Raw genomic sequence first — 22,107 nt, 5'->3', positions numbered from 1 at the left:
AAAGCACTCAGGGATGCCTGCTGGCCCCACCAGAGACGATTAGGCTTACCTGGAAGATATTTGATGGGAGCCTTTGTAAGCAGCGCGTATGACGTTTTGCAGTGAAAATATTGCCCATGTTAACCACTTTTTTTTTGTATGCCCCTCTCGTTTGCCCCTCGAGTTGCGTTTCAGCAAGCGGTTAGAAGCAGTCGCTGGAGCTACCTGCATCGCACGGGTGGTCTCCGCGGCTGCGCCAGCACATCTGTGGCTTGCGGGGCGAGTTTTTGTGGGGAGAAAATGCTCCATGCAGTTCACGCTGATGCCCGCGTAAATGATTAAGCTCCGACAGAAACAGAAACACTGTGCCAGCCGTGTATGCGCGCCATGTTTTCGTTTGCAGGAAATGCTTCACCCGATGAACATTTCATTATAACCGCGAATTTCTATGTAGCGAAATTTCAATGTAATGAAGTAAATTACGAATTTTACGTACTTTGTTACATCGACATTTAACTGTAATTGTTTCGTGAAACATGGTGTTCGCTCAACAAATATGGTCACGTAAGACTTACTCCTTACTCCAGTCACTTACTAAAACGTAACACTTACTCCAATCGGCCAGTGTCGTCTGAGGCAACCCCAAAGCGCCGCAGTGCTGTGCAGCTAAAACAAGCATAGTGCACACAGTACCAATAGCAGTACACACCGGTTCTTATATCTATGTTTACATTCATATGTTCCACAGTTTATCCCACCATTCTTACTGCTATAAAAAAAATGTGTCCTAAATTTAAGCGCAAATAGTTCATTCAGCAAACTTATTTTTGCTCACCTCAGCCAATCGCAGAGCTGTCTAGTATGACATAATAGGTTCTGTTGTGGGAAATGAGCTAGTGGTTCGCATGGTCATTCCATTTTTTCCTAATTGTATGACTTATTTGAACAAAATTTACGTTAAAAGTGGTGTCAGTATGATTCTAAGGAGGCAGTCTTTCGAATGAACCAAACTTGTATTTTGTCTGCAGGCCCCTTTAAAGAGTGTGTCAAGTGATAGGAGTGTGTATTGATGTGTAGCGTAAACAGTGCTTTGCTGTGCATGTTACGCTTGCAGTGTTCAAGTGGGTCCGTCTAGGATAGCCCCGCCGACGCCGAACTCAGAGGCACCGAGTCAAACAGTCATTCCTGCTGGCAGCACCCCTTCAGGTGAGGGCGGTTCGGACCGTTTGCTCGTTTGTTTTTTTTATTGCAACAATCGTTCACTCCCTACAGATGATGTCATTTTTAGTTGCTTTTACCATCTGTTTTTATCTTCACGCTGTTATTGTTTGCTTTCTGTGTAAGTTTTAATAGCATGGTGTACTAGGGTTAACCACAACCGGAAACCCAAACAATGTGGGCTGTTGCTAAATATATTGTATGGTATGTCTGGGGTCTCAGAAATCCATACCCGCTTCTTGCACATACAGGGGATTGGCCGAAGGACTGGCCAATGCCGATCAGTTGCTAGAGAGATTTGGAGAATTATTTACTGTGAAAAAGAAAAAAATAAATGCTTCGCACCAACTCATGGAACATACCCATGCTAGGAGCTTCTCTGCTCACTGGCCAGCTCAGTCAGATGTTAAGTTTCACATTTTATGCTGCACTTGATGGCGGTCTCCGCAAACAGCCAACTGTGGCTGCTCTTATTCCTGTGGAAGTAAATAAATTCTGCCTGACTGTGCAGCTGGTGAGTCCCAGTCGAGCACGACCTCTCCGGCCTCCTCCTCCCCGAGCCCTGGCACGCCCCCATCGACGTCACCCCCACTGCCCGCGTGCCAGTCTCGGGAGAAGCGCCACTCGCTCTCCGCCCTCAATCCCCCGCCGGCTGCGGGCAACGGCGCCAATGTGAGTGCCACCTTCTTCCCACTCTCAACCCGGCATTGTCTAGTTTCCTTTTCCAATTTTTCTGTGTTTTGGTTTGCATTGTTTCAGCAACACAACTGAGTTCTGTTGCACGTAAGTGAAGGTAAAGGACAATGAAGCAACGATTTTTGAATTTCTCATCCTTGTAGTAGCAAGTTGAAGTGAGACGGTTGCAGGTGGGGGTCGTAATTTATTTCGGTTCTGGCTCTCTGCAAGAACCTTCATGTGATTCAGTTGTGGTTTGCACACCATTTCTCCGTTTGCAAAACCAGGTGGTGAAAGCAAGGATCGCGTACCATAAAAGAGCTGTGGTCTTGCTTAATGTAATAGCAGCAGCAGTTCAGTTGAGCCCCGATTCTATGAAACCCATTTCTTGAATTTCCTGAGCAATTTGAGATTCCTTCCACAATTGCCCATTCTTAGAAACTTTTTTTTTTGCTTTCCAACCAATTTTGACAAACCTTCACGGGTTTGTTCAGTTTTTTTTTAGCTGATTTCAAGTATCTAATTAGAGTTGATGTGAGATAACTAGTGTCCGAGTTAATTCAAAGAAATCCTTTATTGTTCTTGAGAACAATAGGAAGTACCTGGTACTGTTCCATGTGCGGAATTTTCGGAGGAAAAACTGTGCAAATCAAGAGAAAAGTGATACCTAAAGCATGCTTTTTTGGGCAATTTTTTGGTCCCAAAGACGCAGGTGCCCCCTTAATGCCTTTTCGATTTTACAAAATATCTGATTGAACAACAAAACAATTTCTCGCCCTGTCCATAGCCTCAGGCCCCGCACCGGCACTCCATGGAGGTGCTGAGCACAGGAACGGACACCGCATCCCAGCCCAGCTCTCCACCGCAGGGGCAGGCTGCTTCCCCTAGCAGGATCCCCACGCCTTCAACAAAGGTGAGGCCAGCTGCGAAGCAACGATCGACTGCTAACGGCTACAGCCATTTGTTCCCGTCGGCCTGAACGCTCTTGAGTGTAGGGAAAATAAAAGAAGGCAGGCATTCGAGACCTTAAACTTCTAGTCACAGCTGTCATTGAGTGCCTGGTCCATTTTGTGCCACTGGAGTGAGTCATTGTGGAATTGCCATACTGCCTAGTATAGGTTGTACTCACTGGCAAGGCACGCGTGCAGGCAACCATGTGAGTGCGCTGTCACTGGTTACGGCGGGCTCCGCGGAATGGCGGTACTTGACCGTGCTACGCTCATGATGCGTGTTGGATGTTCCGAACTCTACCCCACCGAATGCAAAGTAACACCTTTACTCCAATGTGGTTGCGATTAATAACATCTCTGTTGACAGCACTGCAGAGAATCGGGTTGAAACAGAGCGGGCGACGCACGCCAGTATTTTTGTTTTCTTCTGCGCGCGGGCGCAGTGGCATAAGCCGTGTCATGTTTGTGGTGCTTCGACCACGTCCGCAGCCATTTTCAGTGTTGCCAAGCAAAGAAATTGACAGCTAAACTTTTCAGTGACTACCATCTATAGGCTGACGTTGCCTTTTGCAGTGGTACCTGTGAGATTTCTCGACTGCGCCGGGCTAATGTTGCTGGATGTGTGCTTGTGCAGCCTGTACCCGCCACGTCACAGGGAGGGTCGTCGGGCGAGCCATCGTTGACGCGAGTGGTGCGCCGTCACAGTGGCCGCAAAGAGAGGGACCCATCTTCCTTGAATCCTCCTGGGATTCCCCTGCCACCGTCGGAGCAGCCGGCCACACTGCTGGCACCTTTGGCTCAACCACAGCCGCTGCAGCCTGCTCCACATGCTGCCATCGCATCCTTGTAAGCCAGACTTTCGGCACAGTTTATGCTCTTTGTTGCTGCACTGTGGTCGGGGCGACTTTTTGTGTATCGTTCAATTTGTCCAACTTGGGATGATCTTGTGAGCACTGTTTTCCACGATACAGAAAATGGAAAAACGAAATCATGAGGATGATAGTGAATAACGTTTGTCACTTCAAACCTGTCCCACTTGTTCGTATTGACGCTGCTGCTATCCAGGAAGAGCATGTGTTTAGGAAGCATTCTGGGACCCTACAGTGGTCGCGTACGAGCATGCAACCACAAAATTCTGGTCATAGAGCTGTGTAGAGTACAGATGTTAGTGACTGCTGCCAACATTTGCATTTAGTTATCGAGAGGTTAACTAACTTTTTTGCTTAAATCATTGGCGAGAGACTTGGTATTTTATTTAGATTATTTGTGAGGCCCTTTGCTTCGTGTTATAAAGCTAGCGTTCGTTGTATGTCGACTGGGCCCAGGCAGGTTTCAAACACAACAACAACATGATGGTGTCGCTTGCTCTTATGCAGTGCAAGCAGTGCTCTTCTTACCACAGTAGTAGTGTTTTGCGTGGTTATGACGCTGCTCTCTGCCCTGTGCAGTTACGTGGCCCTGTACAGCTACAAGCCGCAGAAGGAGGACGAGCTGGAGCTGAGGAAGAACGAGCTGTACTCGGTGACCGAGAAGTGCCAGGACGGCTGGTTCAAGGGCACCTCGCTGCGCACGGGGCTCTCGGGCGTGTTTCCGGGCAACTACGTGCAGCCCGCCAAGTGAGCTCGCTTTCTCGCTCGCAATTGCACGTCTAGTGCACGTTACTGTCTTTGCACTTGAGAATTGCCTACTGTACTTGCAAAAGAACGTATGCTAACAACAGCCACGAGAACACATGTTTTTGGACATCGTGTCATGAACCCTTTCACTGCACCCCCAGTGTCGGCTTGGTTTCCGGAATATCAGGGAAGGAGCATAGTGATCGTAACGCGTTGACATGAAAGGGCGTGAGTGGGAAATCGCCTTTCTTCAGGTATTTTCAGTTTGCCATGCACGCTTCCAGGACTGCGACCCCACCGTTTCAACATCAGAATCTGACGCTGTGAAACTCGCACCCCTTCTTTGGATGAGAAACTCTCAGAATGCAATTCCGAGTTCGGCTCATATTCGGATCGGAATCGGAGGAATCATTGCTCCTGTCCGCAGTCGAAGGCCCCACGTGGTCAGCCATCCGAAAGTTACCGCGCGCATGGAGGGAGCACATTCAGTAGCCCGCACAATGCACAGAAATGACGCACGGATGGCACAACAACCCTTGCACCCGTACGGGATCGCACGTGTGTCGCATGGTCACTGATCCCGACAGAGTACAGCGCGCAGAGTGAACATGCCCCCAGCAACGAAGGGTGTGCGCGGGCGCTCCGTACTCTTCAATATACCGTCATAGAGAGCTTGCGAGGGAAATACCAGCTGCTAGAAAGATTCCACAGATCGCGCGAGAAGTCCAGGCGCGCCAGCTTTGCGCTATGACGTGAATTTTTGAACGCACAATGGAGAACATACCGATACGTCAGGGACACTGCGGAGGGAAAATGCGAAAACGTACCAGAACGTCAGTGACAGCGAAAGGATTAAACTAATGCTCTGGTGTACATGAGTACTAGGGCCACTAAATAAGATACACTTAAGAGTAATGGCACCGATGCACGCCGGCAGCCATTTCGCTGCCTGTCGCCAGGGTGGCCAGCTTGATGCCCCCAATTGTGGTTGACTTTGATGGGCGGAATTTGTCTGGGCATTGCTTGGCAACCATGACAGCTGTGTTTATTTTTCAAGGATTTCAAGATAGCGTGCCGGTGCAACAGGGTCAGGCTCGGTTACGCTAGTGTAGCTTATTTAGCGGCTCTAGGTTACGCTAGAGCCACTAAATAAGCTACACTTTTCAAGTGGCTCTAGGTTACAATAGGCGCTGCTACTTCTCAGCGGGAAACGAACAGGCATTTTCCACCTTCTGGCCGGTTGAAACAGCCCAGTACAGAGCAGCATGGCATCGCTACTCTGTCTGGGGCTTAAAAACTCACTCTCAACGTGTCGTAAAGCCACACTGTGCTCCGAAAATCACAATTTATCGAAGAGCGTGCACACGCAGCAACACATTGGCACCAAAATGTCAGCGCCCATGGGTCTTCCGGCGTAAACAAATGTCAGTTCAACCAATGGCTGCTGTTAGCGGCATGCAACAATGAGAAAAAAGAGTGCCGGTACTCTGAAACCTATCTAGTGGCTCTAGTGAGTACACAAGACTAATAAGGCGTTGTACCAACTGTAATAGCATCGGCATTGTATCTGTGCACAAATTTCCTTCAACTCCTGGTTGGTTTGTGCATTCTGCTTGTGGTCACATGTCGTTTTGTGACACGTGCATGGTGGCAGGGTCGCTCATTGCTTAGAGTGCTAGTGCACATTGAATGATCAACAACGTTACAGTGGCAGTGCGCTTCCTTTCTGTTCTATTGTTTCGAGACTGCGGTGTGCTGCGGCATTTCATGATGAAACCTGCAGGGTGAGCAAACAGTGGGAAAAAGCTTGCTGGTCTCCCGCATCTTTTCTAGGTCGTCGGGCAGCAGCTTTGGCCCTGTGCTGTTGCCCCTGCAGCAGCAGCATCAACAGCAGCAGCATCAACAGCAGCAGCAGCAGCAGCAGCAGCAACATCAGCAGCAGCAGCAGCAACAGCAGCAGCAAGTGGGCACGCGCATTCCCGCCCCCAGCTCCCCGCGACCGCGGCTGTGCACCCCGCAGCAGCAGATGCCCATAGTGTCTGCTGCGGGGCCGCCCCCGTTCCTGGCTGGGCAGGGCTCGAGCCCTCTGCTGGCCGAATGGGCCTTGGCCGTTCCTCCACAGAGGGCACCGCTCACCACCACGCCCAGCCCCCTGGGACACAAGCCACCGGTACGGACCACCTGCTCCACTCATTTGTCGGCTTCATTGAAGCTTCGACCCTGAATGCTACACCCTCTCGTTGCTCTATGTGTTTGTCTCTCTCTTACCTGTTTTTTGTCCCATGCTTTGCTGTCCACTCTGGCTTTGTCTCATTCGATTGTGCCTTGCTAATGCACTGGGCATTGCTCACTTCGACATGTTGGGGTTAACGAGAAGACCATTCTCAAAATCTTTGTTCGTTCGTAATAGTGTCCTTCAAACCTGCACTATGGAATGTCTTTTCTAAGTTCTCCGATCAGCTGACTGCTTGGTGTCGATGTCTGTTGTGGCACTTTTAGCACCACAAGTAGCGGGAGATGCTGTGTTTGTTAGTTCGGTGCAACTCACTTAATAAGCATTTTGCATCGAAATTGGGATCATCTGTGCACTCTGTGCTTATTCTCAGTGTTTGTGGCTCGTATTTGGCGAGCGGCGTGGTGCATTGAATTTTACTTTGAGACTGCCCAGACATGTGCCAGTGTCTGAAGTGTAGCTCCCCTCCCGGCCGCTGCAGGTGAGCCAGTGCTCGATGCCCCTGCAAGTGCAGCAGCTGGGCGTGACGAAGGCGGTCACGGGGAGCCCCTCCCAGGGGGGCTCCTCTGGCCCCGCCGCCAGCGGCCACTGGCTGCTGGCGTGGCCCCCCTCGGGGCCCAGCCCCTACGTTGGGGGTGGCGCTTCCACCTGGGTGCCCGCCTGTGCCACGCCCACCCGCAGCCCTGCAGCCTCCAACCCGGTTGGGGCCAACACCCTGAGTGGGGGGTCCAGCGGGGGGGCAGCACCCAGCACTCCCGGCTGCTCCACCTCTTCTGCCCCGAGCCCCCTGGCTCCCTCTGCTTCAGCGCTGCGCCTGGAGAAGGTGTGTAGCACACAGCATCAGCAACTGAGGAGGCAACTGGGAAACGGGAGGCCGCTGTTACGTTACGGAGCAAAAATATATATGTAGGTGGCGAAACACCCACTGCAGTGGGCACGAGCAACTGACCAAATAATGGCACGATGAAAACTAATGCGGACTACGACACTTCACAGGGCAAGGAGATGGTAGTACAGTTAAACCTCGATGTAACGAAGTCGGTAAAATTCGTAATTTACTTCGTTACATTGAAATTTCGCTACATTGAAATTCGCGGTTTTAATGAAGTGTTCATCCCGTGAAGCATTTCCTGCAAAAGAAAACGTGGTGCGCATACACGGCTGGCGCATTGTTTCTGTTTCTGTCGGTGCTTAATCGTCTACGCGGGCATTAGAGTGAACCGCATGGAGCGTTTCCTCCCCTCAAAAACGCGTCCCGCAAGCCACAGGCGCGCTGACGCAGCCGCGGAGACAACCCGCGCGATGTGAGTATCTCCAGCGAGCGCTTCCGCTCACTGAAACGCAACTCGAGGGTCAAACGAGAGGGGCATGCGAGAAAAAAAAAAAGCGGATAACGTGGGCGAAAATTTCACTGTAAAGCGTCATACGCTCCGCTTATGAAAGCGCCAATCGAATATCCTCGGCATCCCCGAGCGCTTCGAAGCTCCCGCCATAGGGTGCGCGCCTCCCCAATCGCAGACGCGGGTGTAAAAAAAAACGCGCGCACAAGGCTCATAAAGCTTCACAAATGCTTGATGGAACGATGAAACCCAACGAGCATGAGCGAACTCGAATGAAGGGCAAAGCGGCGGCGGCGGCGGCGGCCCCGCAAGAGGCGATTAGGCTTACCACAGCGGAGGATGTTTGGTGGGCGCTTTCGTAAGAGGCGCGCATGACGTTTTACTATGGTTTTACTGTGAAAATTTCGCCCACGTTATACGCTTTTTTTTTTTCTCGCGTGCCCCTCTCGTTTGCCCATTGAGTTGCGTTTCAGCGAGCGGTTATAAGCGGTCGCTGCAGCTACCCCATGCAGCTACCCCACATCGCGCGGGTGGTCTCCGCGACTGTGTCAGCGCGCATATGGCTTGCGAGGCGCGTTTTTGCGGTGAGAAAACGCCCCATGCCGTTCACGCTGTTGCCCGCGTAGACGATTAGGCTCCGACAGAAACAGTGCGCCACCCGTGTATGCACGCCACACAGTTTTTAAGCAAGGGGCTCGCTCAGACTCCGCGGCTCGCTGCATCCGCGGCATCGGGCGGCCCGGCCGTGTTGCCGTTTGCGTTTTATTGAGATCCCATTTCGGCGCTTGCGTCTCCCAAAATATACCTCTACAACTTAAATTTCGTGCCTAGTTCTCCGTGAAACTTCGTTACATTGAAATTTCGGCAAACGGGACTTCGTTACACAGAGGGTAAAAATACATGGTGTGCATACACTTGAAGTTACGAAAAATTCCGTGGTTCGTTACATCGAGGGTTTCGTTACATTGAAGTTCGTTACATCGAGGTTTAACTGTAACACGTAATAAACGAGATGATAGTGGGTACGCCACGTTTTTGTGCACAGTTTCTCCTCCCGCAACACATGCTGCTAGCTTACCTAACCCGTGCCCAGTACTTGTGACATTATCTAGTCACGCAGGGAAGTGAAGTTTCCCCTCCTGTCTTGTTTCTTTCTCCATGTTAGGCCAACAGGCATCTTAGTGATCAACTGCAAATATTCTATGTAAAGGCAATGTGACTATCACAGCATATGGTGTATGCCTGGATCTGAGGAAAAATTATGCCCCTGTCACACGGCACATCTAATGACATTTAGAGCAAATGTCATTCGCTCTAAATGTCATTATTCAGCGCTACACGAGAATACCGAATGACATTTGAGGCAAATGACATTTAGCGGCTAATTGAGGTTCGGGAGTTCATTCAGCGGCCAAATGAGTAGCCTCGACAGCAGTGGCGCGTCACTAGAGAAGAAAGCTCAGAAATAAACCAAATAATACTGTTCTAAAAACTGTCAGTAAACTTAAATTTCCCTTTCATGTTGTTTTTACAAAGAAAGAAACACAAATGAGTACTAACAAAAAAGGAAATCTTGTTCCCAATGCACGTGCTACCCTAATAAGGATTTTTTGCAGACTTGTCTTGGCTTGTTGTGGCTACTAATGTCATCTAAACCAGTGATTTTCTCATTTTTAGTTCAAAAAATAATCCTTTATTATGTTTTTAAAATAAATATTATGTATGAAAACATTCTAGATGCGTTTGAAATGTTATGCATGAAAACATTCTAGATGCATTTGAAATATAATTTTGCGGTTTTGCAAGGCCGCTAATCATCACCGCTATCACTATCAAATGACATTTGTTTCGCCGTGTAGACCCGCACGGCCAAACCGAATGTCAATAACAGCTAATGTCATTCACTTTGAATGACATTAGGTTTCCTGTGTGACAGGGGCATTACTGGCTATGCAGGCCAGTGGCGAACCAATCTGTCACTTCCCTGCGCTAACTTTAGGTTGGAGGAGGTTTTGTGCCAGGACAGGCAAAAAGTGTGTGGCTCATTGTGCTCTGTGGTGGTGTAGGCAGGGAGCTGCATTGACTGGTGTAAGCAGCACAGTCTAGTTCAGTCAGACTATGTGTTGGAACGTTCAGAGTTAAGGTTGTATACTGCTTGAGCATCATGACAAAGACTCTTGGACTGCTTACCAGTTGCCCTACGGGAACATTTCATGCCTACGTCGTAAAGGTATACCTGTTCTTGTAGCTGTGTGTGCATGTGTTTCAAATCCGCAGGCCACTTAAATGTTCTAGAGACCGCAAAGTTCAGTTGTCATAACCCTTTGTTACATTTAGGCCAATATTATTGCATAAACTAATGCTTGTGGGAGAAGTTGGCTAAAATTGATGTGTCGGATGCGACGTGATCATAAGCACGTTGCACTGTATGTGCCTTGCTTGTCAAAAACCTCAAGGCCACTGCTCTTGAAGAAGCCCGCTGCCTCAAAACCTCCGAATAGAAAGAGTGGAGGAATTGTACTTCTTGGTGAGCGGAGTGGTTTCGCAGAGTTGGTGCAAATGTGGAGAGGAGCCCCTGAAGAGGGCCACGCAAAAAAGAAGTGCTGACAGCGTCCCCTTTGACATGTCGCAAGCTGTGGTGCCCGTCCTCCTTTCCCAGTGCTGAAGCGTGCCCGTCCTCCTCTTGCAGCAGAAGGAGCGCAAGGAGAAGGACAAGATCAGCCTGATGAAGCGGCTGACAGCCAAGCGCCGCTCGCGCTCCCCGCCGCCGCCAAACTTCTCGTGCGACAACCCCAGCTTCGTGGACAGCTCGGCAGCCGCCCAGCAGCCCCTGCTGCAGCAGCCGCCCAGCGCCGTGCCGGTCGTGCACATCAGGTGGGGAGGAGGAAGGGGAGGAAAACAATTAAAGCCGTTCCACTCAATGTGAAAGCTGTCGGAAGTGCAGAGCAGTGATTCGCCATGATGGGCTGTAGCACTGTTATCCGCTCTCTGCTACCACCCAATGCAATTCAAATTTCCCGCCTTCGCAGTGCTCGCGCAACCCCTACTTGAAACTGCGCCAGCGGGAGTTCTGTTCTTTTTGTGCTTGCTTTTCCTCTCGCACGTGCCGGCGTTGCACTGCCACTTTTTTTCGCTTACTGTTGTAAAAACCAACCCAACGAGCATTCCTAACTAAACGAACGCGGGTACTGCCAGTTAGTTACGTATATTTTGCCTTAAATGTAGCTACAGTTTTCTTTGCGCTAAAAAACGGGGAGATGTATGACAAGTGCCAGCGGTTCACGAGCTTCAAACGCTTATTATGACTATATAAACCGCTTGGCTTTCAAAGCCTCTGGGTTACACCGCGACGACAGCCGCTACGACGGAAAGCCGTGTGGCTCTACTTGGGTCCAGCGACCAAGCTACGATGACAAGGCGAGACCCTAAAGTGCTGTGCCCTTAAAACACACCCTTTCACACGCAGTGTTGGCCGTCCACATCCGCTGTCACTGGCGGGGGCATAGCACGTCTGCCTAGGGTCTTTTGGGCGGGAGAAGTTGCTCTGAGGTGGTCCCCGGTTGCCTTGCAGTGCATTTAATTTGCAGGGATTAATGGCTTGTTGTGAACAGCTCCAAGTTTACTCCCTCTGCCTGTTTTTCTTTTTTTCTCTTTGTACCGTTACATTGTGTGGTTGCTCATTCAGCTCCAATAATTGTGCACGTGAGCGTACTCAGAAGAGAAGTTAGGATGGCAAACCGAGCACAGGCCAGCCCTGCACTTAAAGGGACACTGAAGTCAAAATACAAGTCGCTGTAGATCAATAGATTAGCTTATACCACATATTATAATATGCCATGCTTATGCGTAGCTTCGGTAGAAAATACCGAAAACGTAAAGATAGGTGCCGCCGCCACTGGCTATACTGTGCAATTTGCAGCACGAGTGCTTAAATAGTCTGGCATGTGCAACGTCTTTCCTCGCTGCCGCTGGATGGCGCTACTCGTCCATACTTGAGGTGGCAGTGCTGCCTTTCGAGGAAGTGTGTGAGCTACACACGAGCGGTTTATCCAACGCCACCATTTTGTGGGGCCTGAAAAGGACAATATGTTCTTCTTCAACAAAGCATTAATACTGATCATGGGAAAAAACATTTTGCCTTGTGGTCCGGTGCTGCAAACGATGTGGGAGTTGGGGAAGGCACGACTGATTGACCAAAACTGACCAAACCGCTTGGTACGTGGTAGTGTTGTACAGTGGAATCTCAATGATACGATTCTGGGTGATATGAATTTTGGGATGATACGAATTTCTGATAAGTACCTGCGAAATTGCATTGTTTGCAATTGAAAAATTTCGGCTTTTACGAACGGACCCCCGCCGCCCGGCGGATGATACGAATGAGCCGACAAGGCGCCTGACTGCCGAGCGAGCAAGCGACAGCGATGTATGGGCTCTCTCTCCCCTCTTTGTTGCTCTTTCTGCAGGAGTGGCTGGGCAGTTGTTTTCTGCTTGCGAAAACGCACCGCGCACTCCACAGGCGCGCCGACGCCTCCGCGAAATCACCCGCACGCTGCGCGGGGCGCGGCGGGCGGCGGCAACATGGTGGCGGCATCGGTTGTGAAGTGGTGACCGCTTCTAACCTCTTTAAAATGCCACTCAAAGCACACACGAAGCTGCTTTGCGGTAAATGAGCTAATAATGTAAGCGAAAATGGTACTATAAAACATAATCCGTGCTGCTAGTGAAAGCGCCCACGAAATATCTGCCGGGGTGTTAAGCCTAAACATCTCTGGCGGAGTCAGCCGGCTGTCTCGAGCGCTTCAAAACTCCCACCATAAGGCGCATGCCTTCCCATTGGCGCAAGTCGTCAGGCTCCTCCCACTGCCGCGCGCATCGCGCATCATTTTCTGACCTAAGCACAGGCGGCCGCGGGTGCAAAATCGCTGACTTGGGCGTGAAAAAATCGCACGCGCAACACCAACGTGCACGAATCGCATAAAAAAATGCGCCATGCGGATCACTCCTTGCCTGTTGCGGTGTGTACTGAGCTTGGGCACCGCGAGTGAGGAGACGAAAGTCCAGAAAGGACTGCTCAATGCATTGGAGGTTAAAAAAATGCAGAAAAATGTCACGGATTTCTTCACGCGAAAGTAAGAGAACAAATGAACGAAAACTTTTTTTAGTGCTCAATTTTTCAGTCTGTGTTGGTTCATACGAGTTTTGGATGATACGAATATTTTTCACAGTCCCACGAGATTCGTATCATTGAGATTCTACTGTATTCGGTTCCTTCTATACCGCTGCACATCACCGCTGCCTCACTTTCTTTCGGTTTGCCATGACAGTAGCAGCCGCTGTTTGTGTCACGTTTGGTCAGCGTTTCATGAGTGATTTCTCAGCAATTAAAGCATCTTTGGGCATAGCATTAACACTAAAATGGCTATAGGAAGGTCAGACGTTCAGCTGCAGCAAACCTATTTGTAAAAAGCAAAAGTTGTGGGGAAAAAAATAAGCCCGAAGTGAAGAGTGTTCTCGATGTATAATGAGGGAGAAAATTATGCCCATAGCTTGATTCAGACATGTCACACATGTGTCAGAGATGTGTTGCAGTCCTTGCCACATGCTGTCTGTGCAAACAAGGCCAATCACCCTCTCCGCCGACAGGTCTGGCTCGTGCCCGAGCGAGGCCCTGGGCAGTCAGCAGGCCCTGCACAAGAAGACCAGCTCCCTGGACGGGAGCGACAGCCTCAAGGCCAGGCCCAAGCAGCCCGCACCCCTGGTCCGAGAACGGTGAGCTTCTTCCAGCTCTACCCGTACTAGAGCCCACTATCGATGAACCTAGAGACTCGTTTTAAAGCTCTTGCCGGGCTGGCTGTCAGGACGTCCCACCATTTGCACGACTGTGGGGTTTTCCTTTTTCTTGTTTTTCCTCTTGGCAGCGATACTTTGACTGTAAAAATGACACATGGTTTGAAAGAGATGGCCACTTACGCAATCAGTACAATGCTTAGGATGCCGTCAGTTCTGCCATCGGTATCCACCCAGAGTTGATTTCAGTGGTGACGTAGGATGACACTGGATCTTTTAATGCTGGGGGTAATTCTGTTTAACAGGGGGAATCTATGGAAAAAAAAAAAAATGCTTTGGAACAAGTGGGCATGCAACTTGGAAGGCACTCGACCCATTTCATGAATGTTGCGTTAAGGTGTTATTTTTCCTGTTTCTCTTTTATCTCGATTGTCTCCTGCAGCTTGTGTTAAAATGCGGTGGAAGAAGGTTGATGATGGAGTTGCTGCCTCCTCATGCTCCTGTGTGCAGGTTTCGCTGCATCGTGCCTTACCCTCCGAACAGCGAGTATGAGCTGGAGCTCAAGCAGGGAGACGTGGTGTACGTCCACAAGAAGCGAGAGGACGGCTGGTTCAAGGGCACCCTGCAGAGGACGGGGAAGACGGGGCTGTTCCCGGGCAGCTTCGTCGAGGGCTTCTGAGGCCCCCTGAGACTGCGTCAGACACAGAGAGAGGGCACCGACAGACAAACCTTGCCCCCACCCGCCAACACTCCCCCGTTCCACAGTACGCGCTGAAAGCTCATGGTGGCTCAGAGAAAGACATCCCCGGTAGTTGGCATTTTTACGAGCTGAATTCTCATCTTTACGTTGTTCGCCTGTTTTTCAAGGGAGTCGTGTCACATGTTCCTACTTTTTATTTTTAATCTTGTGGGTAGCTGTGTATGACGAGTGCTGCGGTTGCTTACGCGTTGCGCGGGTTTGGGTGTGGTGTGAGGAGTCTGGTGCGACAAACTGACGCGAGCTTGACGTTTCCGGTTATGTGTTGTTGCCAAGGCGGAACCACAGGAGGGGGAAGGGGTAGTTGTGGGGCCGTTTAGCTAACGCGGCCCGTTGCTGCGAACACAATACCCGGTTTAATTACCAAAGGCAATGCAGCCTTTGGAATAAGCAAACGCATTGGGAGACCAGTTATCAAAACAATTAGAGGGTCGTTTCACAAAGTGAAGCCGACATTTACTGTGAGCATAATTTCACTCATTTCTGCCATCATTGCTTACCTAATTATTTGATTATTGTTAATTTAATTGTTCTTACACCCACGACGTGAATCTCCACCTATGCTCGCACATAAAATCGAAAGCCGTTTTGTTACGGCGAATACGAGAGCAGAGCTTAAGGTGGGGATGCCATTTGGTTATGTGTGGTAGCAGAAGACGCACTTCACACACTCCCACCGGCAGCGCCACACACCAACGGTCTCGGGTGTTGCCTGGCGACGCCTTTTCTTGCTCTTTGCACAGCATTATGTCCCCTTATGATCTTGGTTGAAAGGCTTTGCACTTCGACAGAAAGGTATTGCCTTCTGACATTGGATTTTATCGCCGTGCTTTGAGCACCGGCACACGAATCTTCAAGTTGAGAGCATATACGTTTGTGCAGAAAAACTGTGTGGAAGTTGCATTTGAATTGCAGCAGCCTATCTGGGTGGAAGACCAGGAATTTGTTCAAATTGAGAAAGGGAACTAGAGCAGAAAGTTGCACTTGAACACTGCGGATGTAACACATTGATAATGATGAAAGAGCACAATAAGATCGAGGGAACGAATGAAGGGAGGAAGGAATTAAAAGGTCTGACTTCTTCGGCACAGAATCTGAAAATACCAATTGGCTTTGTTTTTTCTGCAAGACATCCAAAACCTGATTTCAATATACAGTAGAACCCCGCTCTTGTGTTCCTCAGTGCTGTGTTTTCGCGGCTGCTATGTTGTTTTTGCCTAGTTCCGGCGCAGCTCACATAGAGTCCCATGTATTAAAATTTTCACTGTTACGTGGTGGCTCAAAGTACGTTCCCGGATCATTCGTCGCAATCTGACTCTCCGAACCTGCCCGGGCAACATGCGCAGACCGCCATTCTGATGTTTAACGAGCTTTGGCCAGGCTTGGCTACGCAACTGACTGCATGAAGCCACACACGGGTGCGATTCGTCACCACTAGATGGCCCTGTGTTACTCTATGCTATCATCTTTATCACTGCACTTACAACGGAAGTTTCACTTCGGAATGCTGGAAGTGCGTGTTTGCCATAAAAGCACCACCGCAAGAATAGCATGTGCCCTCGTCCTCATCGTGCACTTAAAGCTTTGAGAACATCGTTGAACTTGTAACTGCAAACTTTGTCGTGCCTTGATGGCGCCGCGAAAACGGGAGGCACTTTCCCTTCAGGAAAAGCTTGACGTACTGTGCGCAGTAGACAAGCAGCCAGTGCGGAAAAGAGTCGACATCGCTAGGGACCTTGCATTACCATGCGTGGTGTTTTCCAGCAATCGCAAAAAGCGGCAATCCTACATTCTCAAATTTTTTAAGGTTAAAAAGCCAAAGTTCCAGAAATCGTGGTTGCAAGTCAAAGCTACACTGTTTTCGTTCACTTTCGAAGGTTTCCTCAGTGCTGCGTTTTCCTGGTTACTACGTTTTGTTTTCCCGGTACGGTGAAAAACATATGAACGAGGTTCCACTGTATATCTTTGTGTGCAGCGAGGTGATAGAGGAGTTGCAAAGCAGAAAAATGGAGAGGAGTTATAACACGCATTTTTAAAAAAGGTGCAGCGCAGCCCTTGACCCTGCGCCCTCGGCACAAGCTGGTGCATTTTTCAGTTCAGGTCCTGTTCTGTGGTGACGACAAACAGGAGCTTTGATTATCGGTCCCGGACTTCCTGCGGGAAGCAGTCCAACATCAGCTTTACATATATTCCCGTGCGTGGAGAATCTGTCTGCAGAACTGTTTGCAGCGAGTCCATGACTGATACAAGCCCCACAGTCTTCTTTGGCCGTGCCAAGTTGGTATTTTTCCTTTGCGCATCACCTGCTCACCACCGCGCAGCCACTGCTGCGGTTCAACTCTGGTCAAGTTGTTTGGTTGTGACATGTTTTAGCCCGGCTTTGACTGCCAGCCTTTCTTCTCCACCCCTGTTGGTATGGATGTGTGCGTTTGCGATGGGACAGACTCATAGGCCTGAATTATTTGACACTTCTGATCATGGCTTCGCAATGAGCGAGTCGCTACGTCGGGCATGTAACCCCTGCCCCTTGTTTCACGCGGACGGGTGCTGAGCTTGTGCTGCTGATAAACCTGACCTGACGAGTCCCAAGTGGACGCAGTTGCCGCACTACTACTAGCAAACGAGCACAGTAGTGCCTCCGAAACTCCCCCGTGTGATGCAAAGTTGCATTTAATGCATGATCCAAGCACAGTTTGTGCTCTCTATTGTATTCTTCCGTGCGGAATGCGACGGTGAGAGCAATAAGGAGTTGGGAAAGGCCTTTGCTTCTTGTTCTGTGGTTGTAGGAGGGACTTCAGGGTGACATTTCGGAAGCCTGTGTAACATAGAATCCTGTCTGTACATACCGGTCACAATTTCGATGAATCTCAAAGCGTCTTAAAAGTGCACCTGTCGCTGTCCTTCACTCGGCACATGAAGACCATACACTGGTGCTTGTAAATGCGTACACTCTGTATATATAACCTTTTAAAATCTCAGTGTTCAGGTGATTGAATAATGCACCAGAGACGTGTAGTCACTGTGCTTTCTTTGCTGTATTTATTGTGTTATTTTTCTTCAAGGAAGGGCTTTGTTCTGTTTGCCGTGTTGGGTGACGTGTTGCACTGGTTTACAATGTGGCCGAACACTGGACAGTGAATCTGAAAATGTTTCATACTCATTTTCTTTTTTTTTTTAGGGGTGCATTTAGTTGTCACTAACCTTCAGGGTAACTGCTGTTCTTAAGAGCCACTGTTTCGTTTACCTGTCTGGTGCCCAAATTTATTTCTGAGCATTTCCCGAACTTTCTCTGTCTCCTTCTTTTCTTTTTCTTTTTTTTTTTATCTTCGGGTAATTTAAAGCGATTCTTCCAAAATTAAAATTGATGTGATGTTTTGCCAGGTATTGACGCATTAGTTTTTGCGACTACTGCACACAAAAAGCAACCAAAGCTGTTTTAGAACAACATAGTGCAAGATGGCACCACTAAATACAACATACATTACTGGATAAACAAGTCCAACTTGTCATCGGCTACAAAACTTAGCTGCTAACATTTTTTTCCCCCGTGACTTTATTGCTTGTGGTGATGTGTGTACTTTTAAGTTATTATAGAGATGAAGGCAGCAAGAACTAGGCAGCAAATGAGGTGTGTGTTCTGTTTTGGAAAACACGTAGGGCGCACTTTTTACTGCACCCGGTGCACTCTACTAGGACCTCAAACAAATTTTGCATTTTTACTGTTTTACTGCATTATAAGGTGTCCAGTTCTGTGAAGAGCCTTTTATACATCTTGAAAAGGGAATTTGTTCGTGGCATTCAGTTGAGTCTGGGCAGACATGCGGCATGTTGTGGGCAGTTTTGAGTTTTCTTTTTTTCTTTTTTTTGTGACCGAGTGCAATGCCTGTAAGCATCCTTATACAATACTTGAGTTGCATCTTTGATAGATTTTTACAGCTTGTGTGTTGAATTTCTTGCTTTGTGGTTGTTGTTTGACGAGTAATTTATGCTTGTTTCTGTCATTTGTATCTCGTGCTGTACGTTATTTAAATGCCTTTTTGACTTGTTCCCCCCTGCCCTTACACAATCAAGCTTTCATGTGAGCAAAATCTAGTTGTAATATATCCGACGCTGTTTACAAGCAAAGCTAATATAATGTCCTCATTTTGCTTTGTTACTTTGGCGTGTGGGCTTTGGTCACCGAGAAGTGTACAGACTGCCTCGCCAACTTTGAAGGGAGGAAACAATGCCAGGAGCAGCTGATGCATCAAATGTGCCAAAATGAAACACTGTGTCGGCACGTTGTTCTGCATGTCACAATTTTGCATTCCACTATTGTTGTCCCTTCTCTTCTCTGTGGCAACGAGAGCTCAAATGCTTTTTTTATTATTATTATTATTTACATTCTCTTTGAGCTCTGTATACTGGGAGGGAGATTCTTGCACCTCTGACAAACACACACACACACACACACACACACACACACACGTTCATCAAAAGCTTAGGGTGCATGTTGTTTGCGATTCGCAAGTACGGTTGTGATCACGCTGGCAATGCGAAGTCGTGCACCCATCTTCGTGGGTGTCCGTTGGACAGCTGCCAGTGTGTTTTACATTCACAATGTTACAATAAAAATTGTTGCCACGTACAGCGTCACGAGATTCGTCACTGTCTCGCTCAAGATTGGACCTGGTTGTCACTTATATGGAAGCTTCAGTATGACAATATTTCACTTAGCAGCACAGGTTGTGCCATAGGGCAGAGATGGCTGTCCTGCTAAGGCATTTCAAGCTGTGGCTTCTGTAGTTACACCAGGCCTAACGAGGTGGCACAGGTGTATCAAGAAAGGTGAAAGCTTTATTTCTACTCAAGAGAAGTGCTCACGTTTAATGCCAGTAAGACATGGTAGCTTTTGTTGTACCTTGTGCCATTTTATGGAAATATACTGGTATCATAGTAGCTTAATGATCTTGATCAGAAATATTAAAATATCTCATTTTCTACGTTCCTGCACAACGATACTATCTGCCGGCTGTGGCGTAGTGGTCAACACGTTCAGGTCTTGCAAACATAAGCTGCTTCTCTGACAGAATTGCTGTGCACAAATATTCGTGCAAGAGATTTTACCATCTGATAAGGAATCCCAGCCAGTCTAAACTAATTTGTAGCTATCACCGCAGTGTGCCTCCATAAGAAAAATGTGTCCGCACGTTAGACCCCCCCCCCCCCCCCAAGTTTAAGTCGTGCTTTTATGGCGCCGTCGCATCGGATCTCATCAAGGACAAAAAAAAAAGTCAAACAAATGTCTACTTGGTGTGTATGTTAAGGCTGTGTTCTGGGATTTTCTTTTTTCATTTACCATTGTTTATGACAACTGTTCATCCTAATGTTTTTTTTTTTTACATTGCTTTTCCTGGGCAGAATTCAGTTGTTTCTGAGCATGTTTAAACCACATAACTGTTGCGACAAATAAAAGGCCATATTACATATAAAACACGAAAATAAAGCTAATGAAACCCAATGCATGCATACTTTAAAAAGTTAAACAAGTGTGACCTGTCGTTGTAAGACATATTCACAGAAAGGAAGGTCCTGGGCCATGTGGTGGGAGAGGAGAAACGGAAAGAAAAAAAGGTTGAGTTTTAATTGTCAAGGTTTCAGCCACTGGCCTTAAGAAGGGTATACTATAGTCCTACGGCGATCTGTGGATGGTGTGCAGGGCTCAAAACGTTCATTAGGCTGCAACACGCCACGCTGCATGTAGCGGACCATTTTTGATAGTGAATTCTGCCACTGCCATAGTGAGTAGAGTATGGCTGTCGAGAGAATGTGGATCAATAGATGAGTTGTGATCTGAGGTGCAGGGGCTGGAAGGGTCTGCATTGTGTGAATGCAGTGCCAAGGGAGCCGTTGGAGGTCTGCTGGGTGGCTAGTTTGAGAATTTTGGTTGCTACTACAAGGTTGTACAGTGAAAAGCTATGACAGTAGACACATGAGCGCGTGCCACTCAATACATGTAGAGCATTCTGGTGAGAGGCTTGGTGTGCTATCGCAGTTGGCGGGTGCATTCCCTGAAAGTGCTTTATTGCGTGGCTGCCTGCTGCATTAGTTATTTCACGGCATCTGGAAATATGAATACATGAGTGTAATGCATTCTTATCACCCACTCGGGCAGCGAAAATCAAATGTTTGAATGTGTTCGCTAGGGTTTCGTGCTTGATGAAACGTCCCTTAGCTGCAGATGTATTCTCTGGAATCGTTTCCACATATCTGATGTAGCTACCACAGCAGACAACAGCACAATCAATCGTTGTCAGGGAGTGGATCCGCCGAATGTGCGAAATACGAAAGTTAACCAACCTATCTCTAGACCACTCTGCACGTATTGTTTGGCACACGCTCCTGTGTTTACCATCATAAAGCTTCCGACTACCAGTTGCGGATCATTCGGGTGCATATGAGGCATTCGTGAATAATTTGTGATGAAGATTTTATTGGAGCGATTGCCGGTTGCAAGGGGCTAAATACGGTAGGAGAAGGTGAGTGAAGTCGAGTGTTTTTGTGTTTCCTAGTTTTTGTATCTGTCAATGCGGATGGTTGGGAGGTGCGTAGTCTCAAGAAAACAGAGTGGAGGGCCCTGAATTAACTAATTGGTGTAAGGAAGCCACGAAGGATGACTTGTTTTTTTCTTCTAATTAGATTCACGAAATAAAGTCCCTCAAAACTTCGGTCAAATGGTGAACCAACAAGCAACATGAATTGACCTATACAACGCAAATACATATACGCATCTTTTCAGTGTCTCTTCAAGCATTGCATAAAATAGGGTTCGATGAAACATCATTCAATGAAATGATGTTCAATATAACATTTAGACTGAATGTTGTTTGGTGAAATGACTGCTCCCAGCATAACGCTTTGCCGTCTCTTTGAAGAAGCGAAGAAATCACCTTCCCCGTAAGAATCAGCGTTCTGTCATGAATACGCGTTCATGTCTGTAGTAACCTTCTTAAAAGAGAATTGGACCTCGTGAGCCAGGTTTTTACTGCTCAGCTCTGCTTAGTGCCTTGACCTGTTGTACCTCTTTTTTTTTTTTTTTTTTTTTTTACCGGTCTTGCGCGCCGTACTCTACGACTTGAACTCTTCAACCCACGAAAAGCCCTCCTCTCCCATATGATTCAACTACTTCAACCCTTCAACCACTTTGAAGTGTTGCTGGCGAGTGCTCTCAGCGTTGAGAATGCAGGAGAACACATACAGAGTAGGGCGCCAACGATGGTTCAACACTTCGAAATGCGTAGGCTGAGTAAAGCGGTCAAGTATGACTCACGCGATGACAAATTCACCCGCCGTACAGCCGGTACAGTAATCTTGCCGGCCCGGATACGCCAGTGCCGCGTTCTTCCCCTACTTCCTTGCTCTGCAACTCCGGCAACTCCGGTGAAAAAGCCTTGGAAAAAGCGTGCAACACGCCCACAACGCCCACAAGCCGGTCGTAAACACGCCAAACACGCACGCAACAATTTTATCGATTTATTTCTTTTCCTAGCGAATGCCGGAGTTTCATTCA

The 22,107-nt window shown here is 48.3% G+C and overlaps 1 protein-coding gene and 1 long non-coding RNA gene across 5 annotated transcripts in view; one reads left to right on the top strand and one right to left on the bottom strand.

Moving 5' to 3' along the window:
* The window catches only part of Posh (SH3 domain containing ring finger posh), a 28,870-nt gene extending 9,685 nt beyond the window's left edge, over nt 1-19,185 (top strand). Inside the window, exons 7-17 of one of the 3 annotated variants that reach the window (XR_013323462.1) lie at nt 1,094-1,185; nt 1,709-1,869; nt 2,660-2,785; nt 3,457-3,668; nt 4,271-4,438; nt 6,272-6,608; nt 7,153-7,494; nt 10,701-10,885; nt 13,658-13,783; nt 14,312-16,435; nt 16,561-19,185. Coding sequence is in view for 2 of the 3 variants with exons in the window: in XM_077703057.1 (XP_077559183.1) it covers nt 1,094-1,185; nt 1,709-1,869; nt 2,660-2,785; nt 3,457-3,668; nt 4,271-4,438; nt 6,272-6,608; nt 7,153-7,494; nt 10,701-10,885; nt 13,658-13,783; nt 14,312-14,480 (1,918 nt within the window). In the remaining variant the exon portion in view is untranslated. Of the gene's footprint in view, nt 1-1,093; nt 1,186-1,708; nt 1,870-2,659; nt 2,786-3,456; nt 3,669-4,270; nt 4,439-6,271; nt 6,609-7,152; nt 7,495-10,700; nt 10,886-13,657; nt 13,784-14,311 lie in introns of all 3 variants that reach the window. The other 2 variants (XM_077703058.1, XM_077703057.1) reach the window with 2 other exon arrangements.
* LOC144174389 (uncharacterized) lies at nt 3,639-22,098 on the bottom strand. 2 transcript variants are annotated; one of them, XR_013323463.1, is made up of 4 exons: nt 21,868-22,098; nt 14,334-14,492; nt 13,985-14,113; nt 3,639-3,775 (listed from the first exon to the last, which is right to left on the bottom strand). It is a non-coding gene; the product is annotated as an uncharacterized LOC144174389 (long non-coding RNA). The 2 variants fall into 2 exon arrangements; XR_013323464.1 differs by lacking the exons at nt 3,639-3,775; nt 13,985-14,113 and adding an exon at nt 7,357-7,485.
* Nucleotides 22,099-22,107: the final 9 nt, after the last annotated feature.

The sequence above is a fragment of the Haemaphysalis longicornis genome, unplaced genomic scaffold (genome assembly GCF_048455015.1).
Source record: "Haemaphysalis longicornis isolate Haplotype H1 unplaced genomic scaffold, Haemaphysalis longicornis Haplotype H1 scaffold_3, whole genome shotgun sequence".
In the NCBI taxonomy this organism is placed as follows: domain Eukaryota; kingdom Metazoa; phylum Arthropoda; class Arachnida; order Ixodida; family Ixodidae; genus Haemaphysalis; species Haemaphysalis longicornis.
The sequence above is the reverse complement of the archived record's forward strand: the minus strand, read 5'-3'. Positions and strand labels throughout refer to the sequence as shown.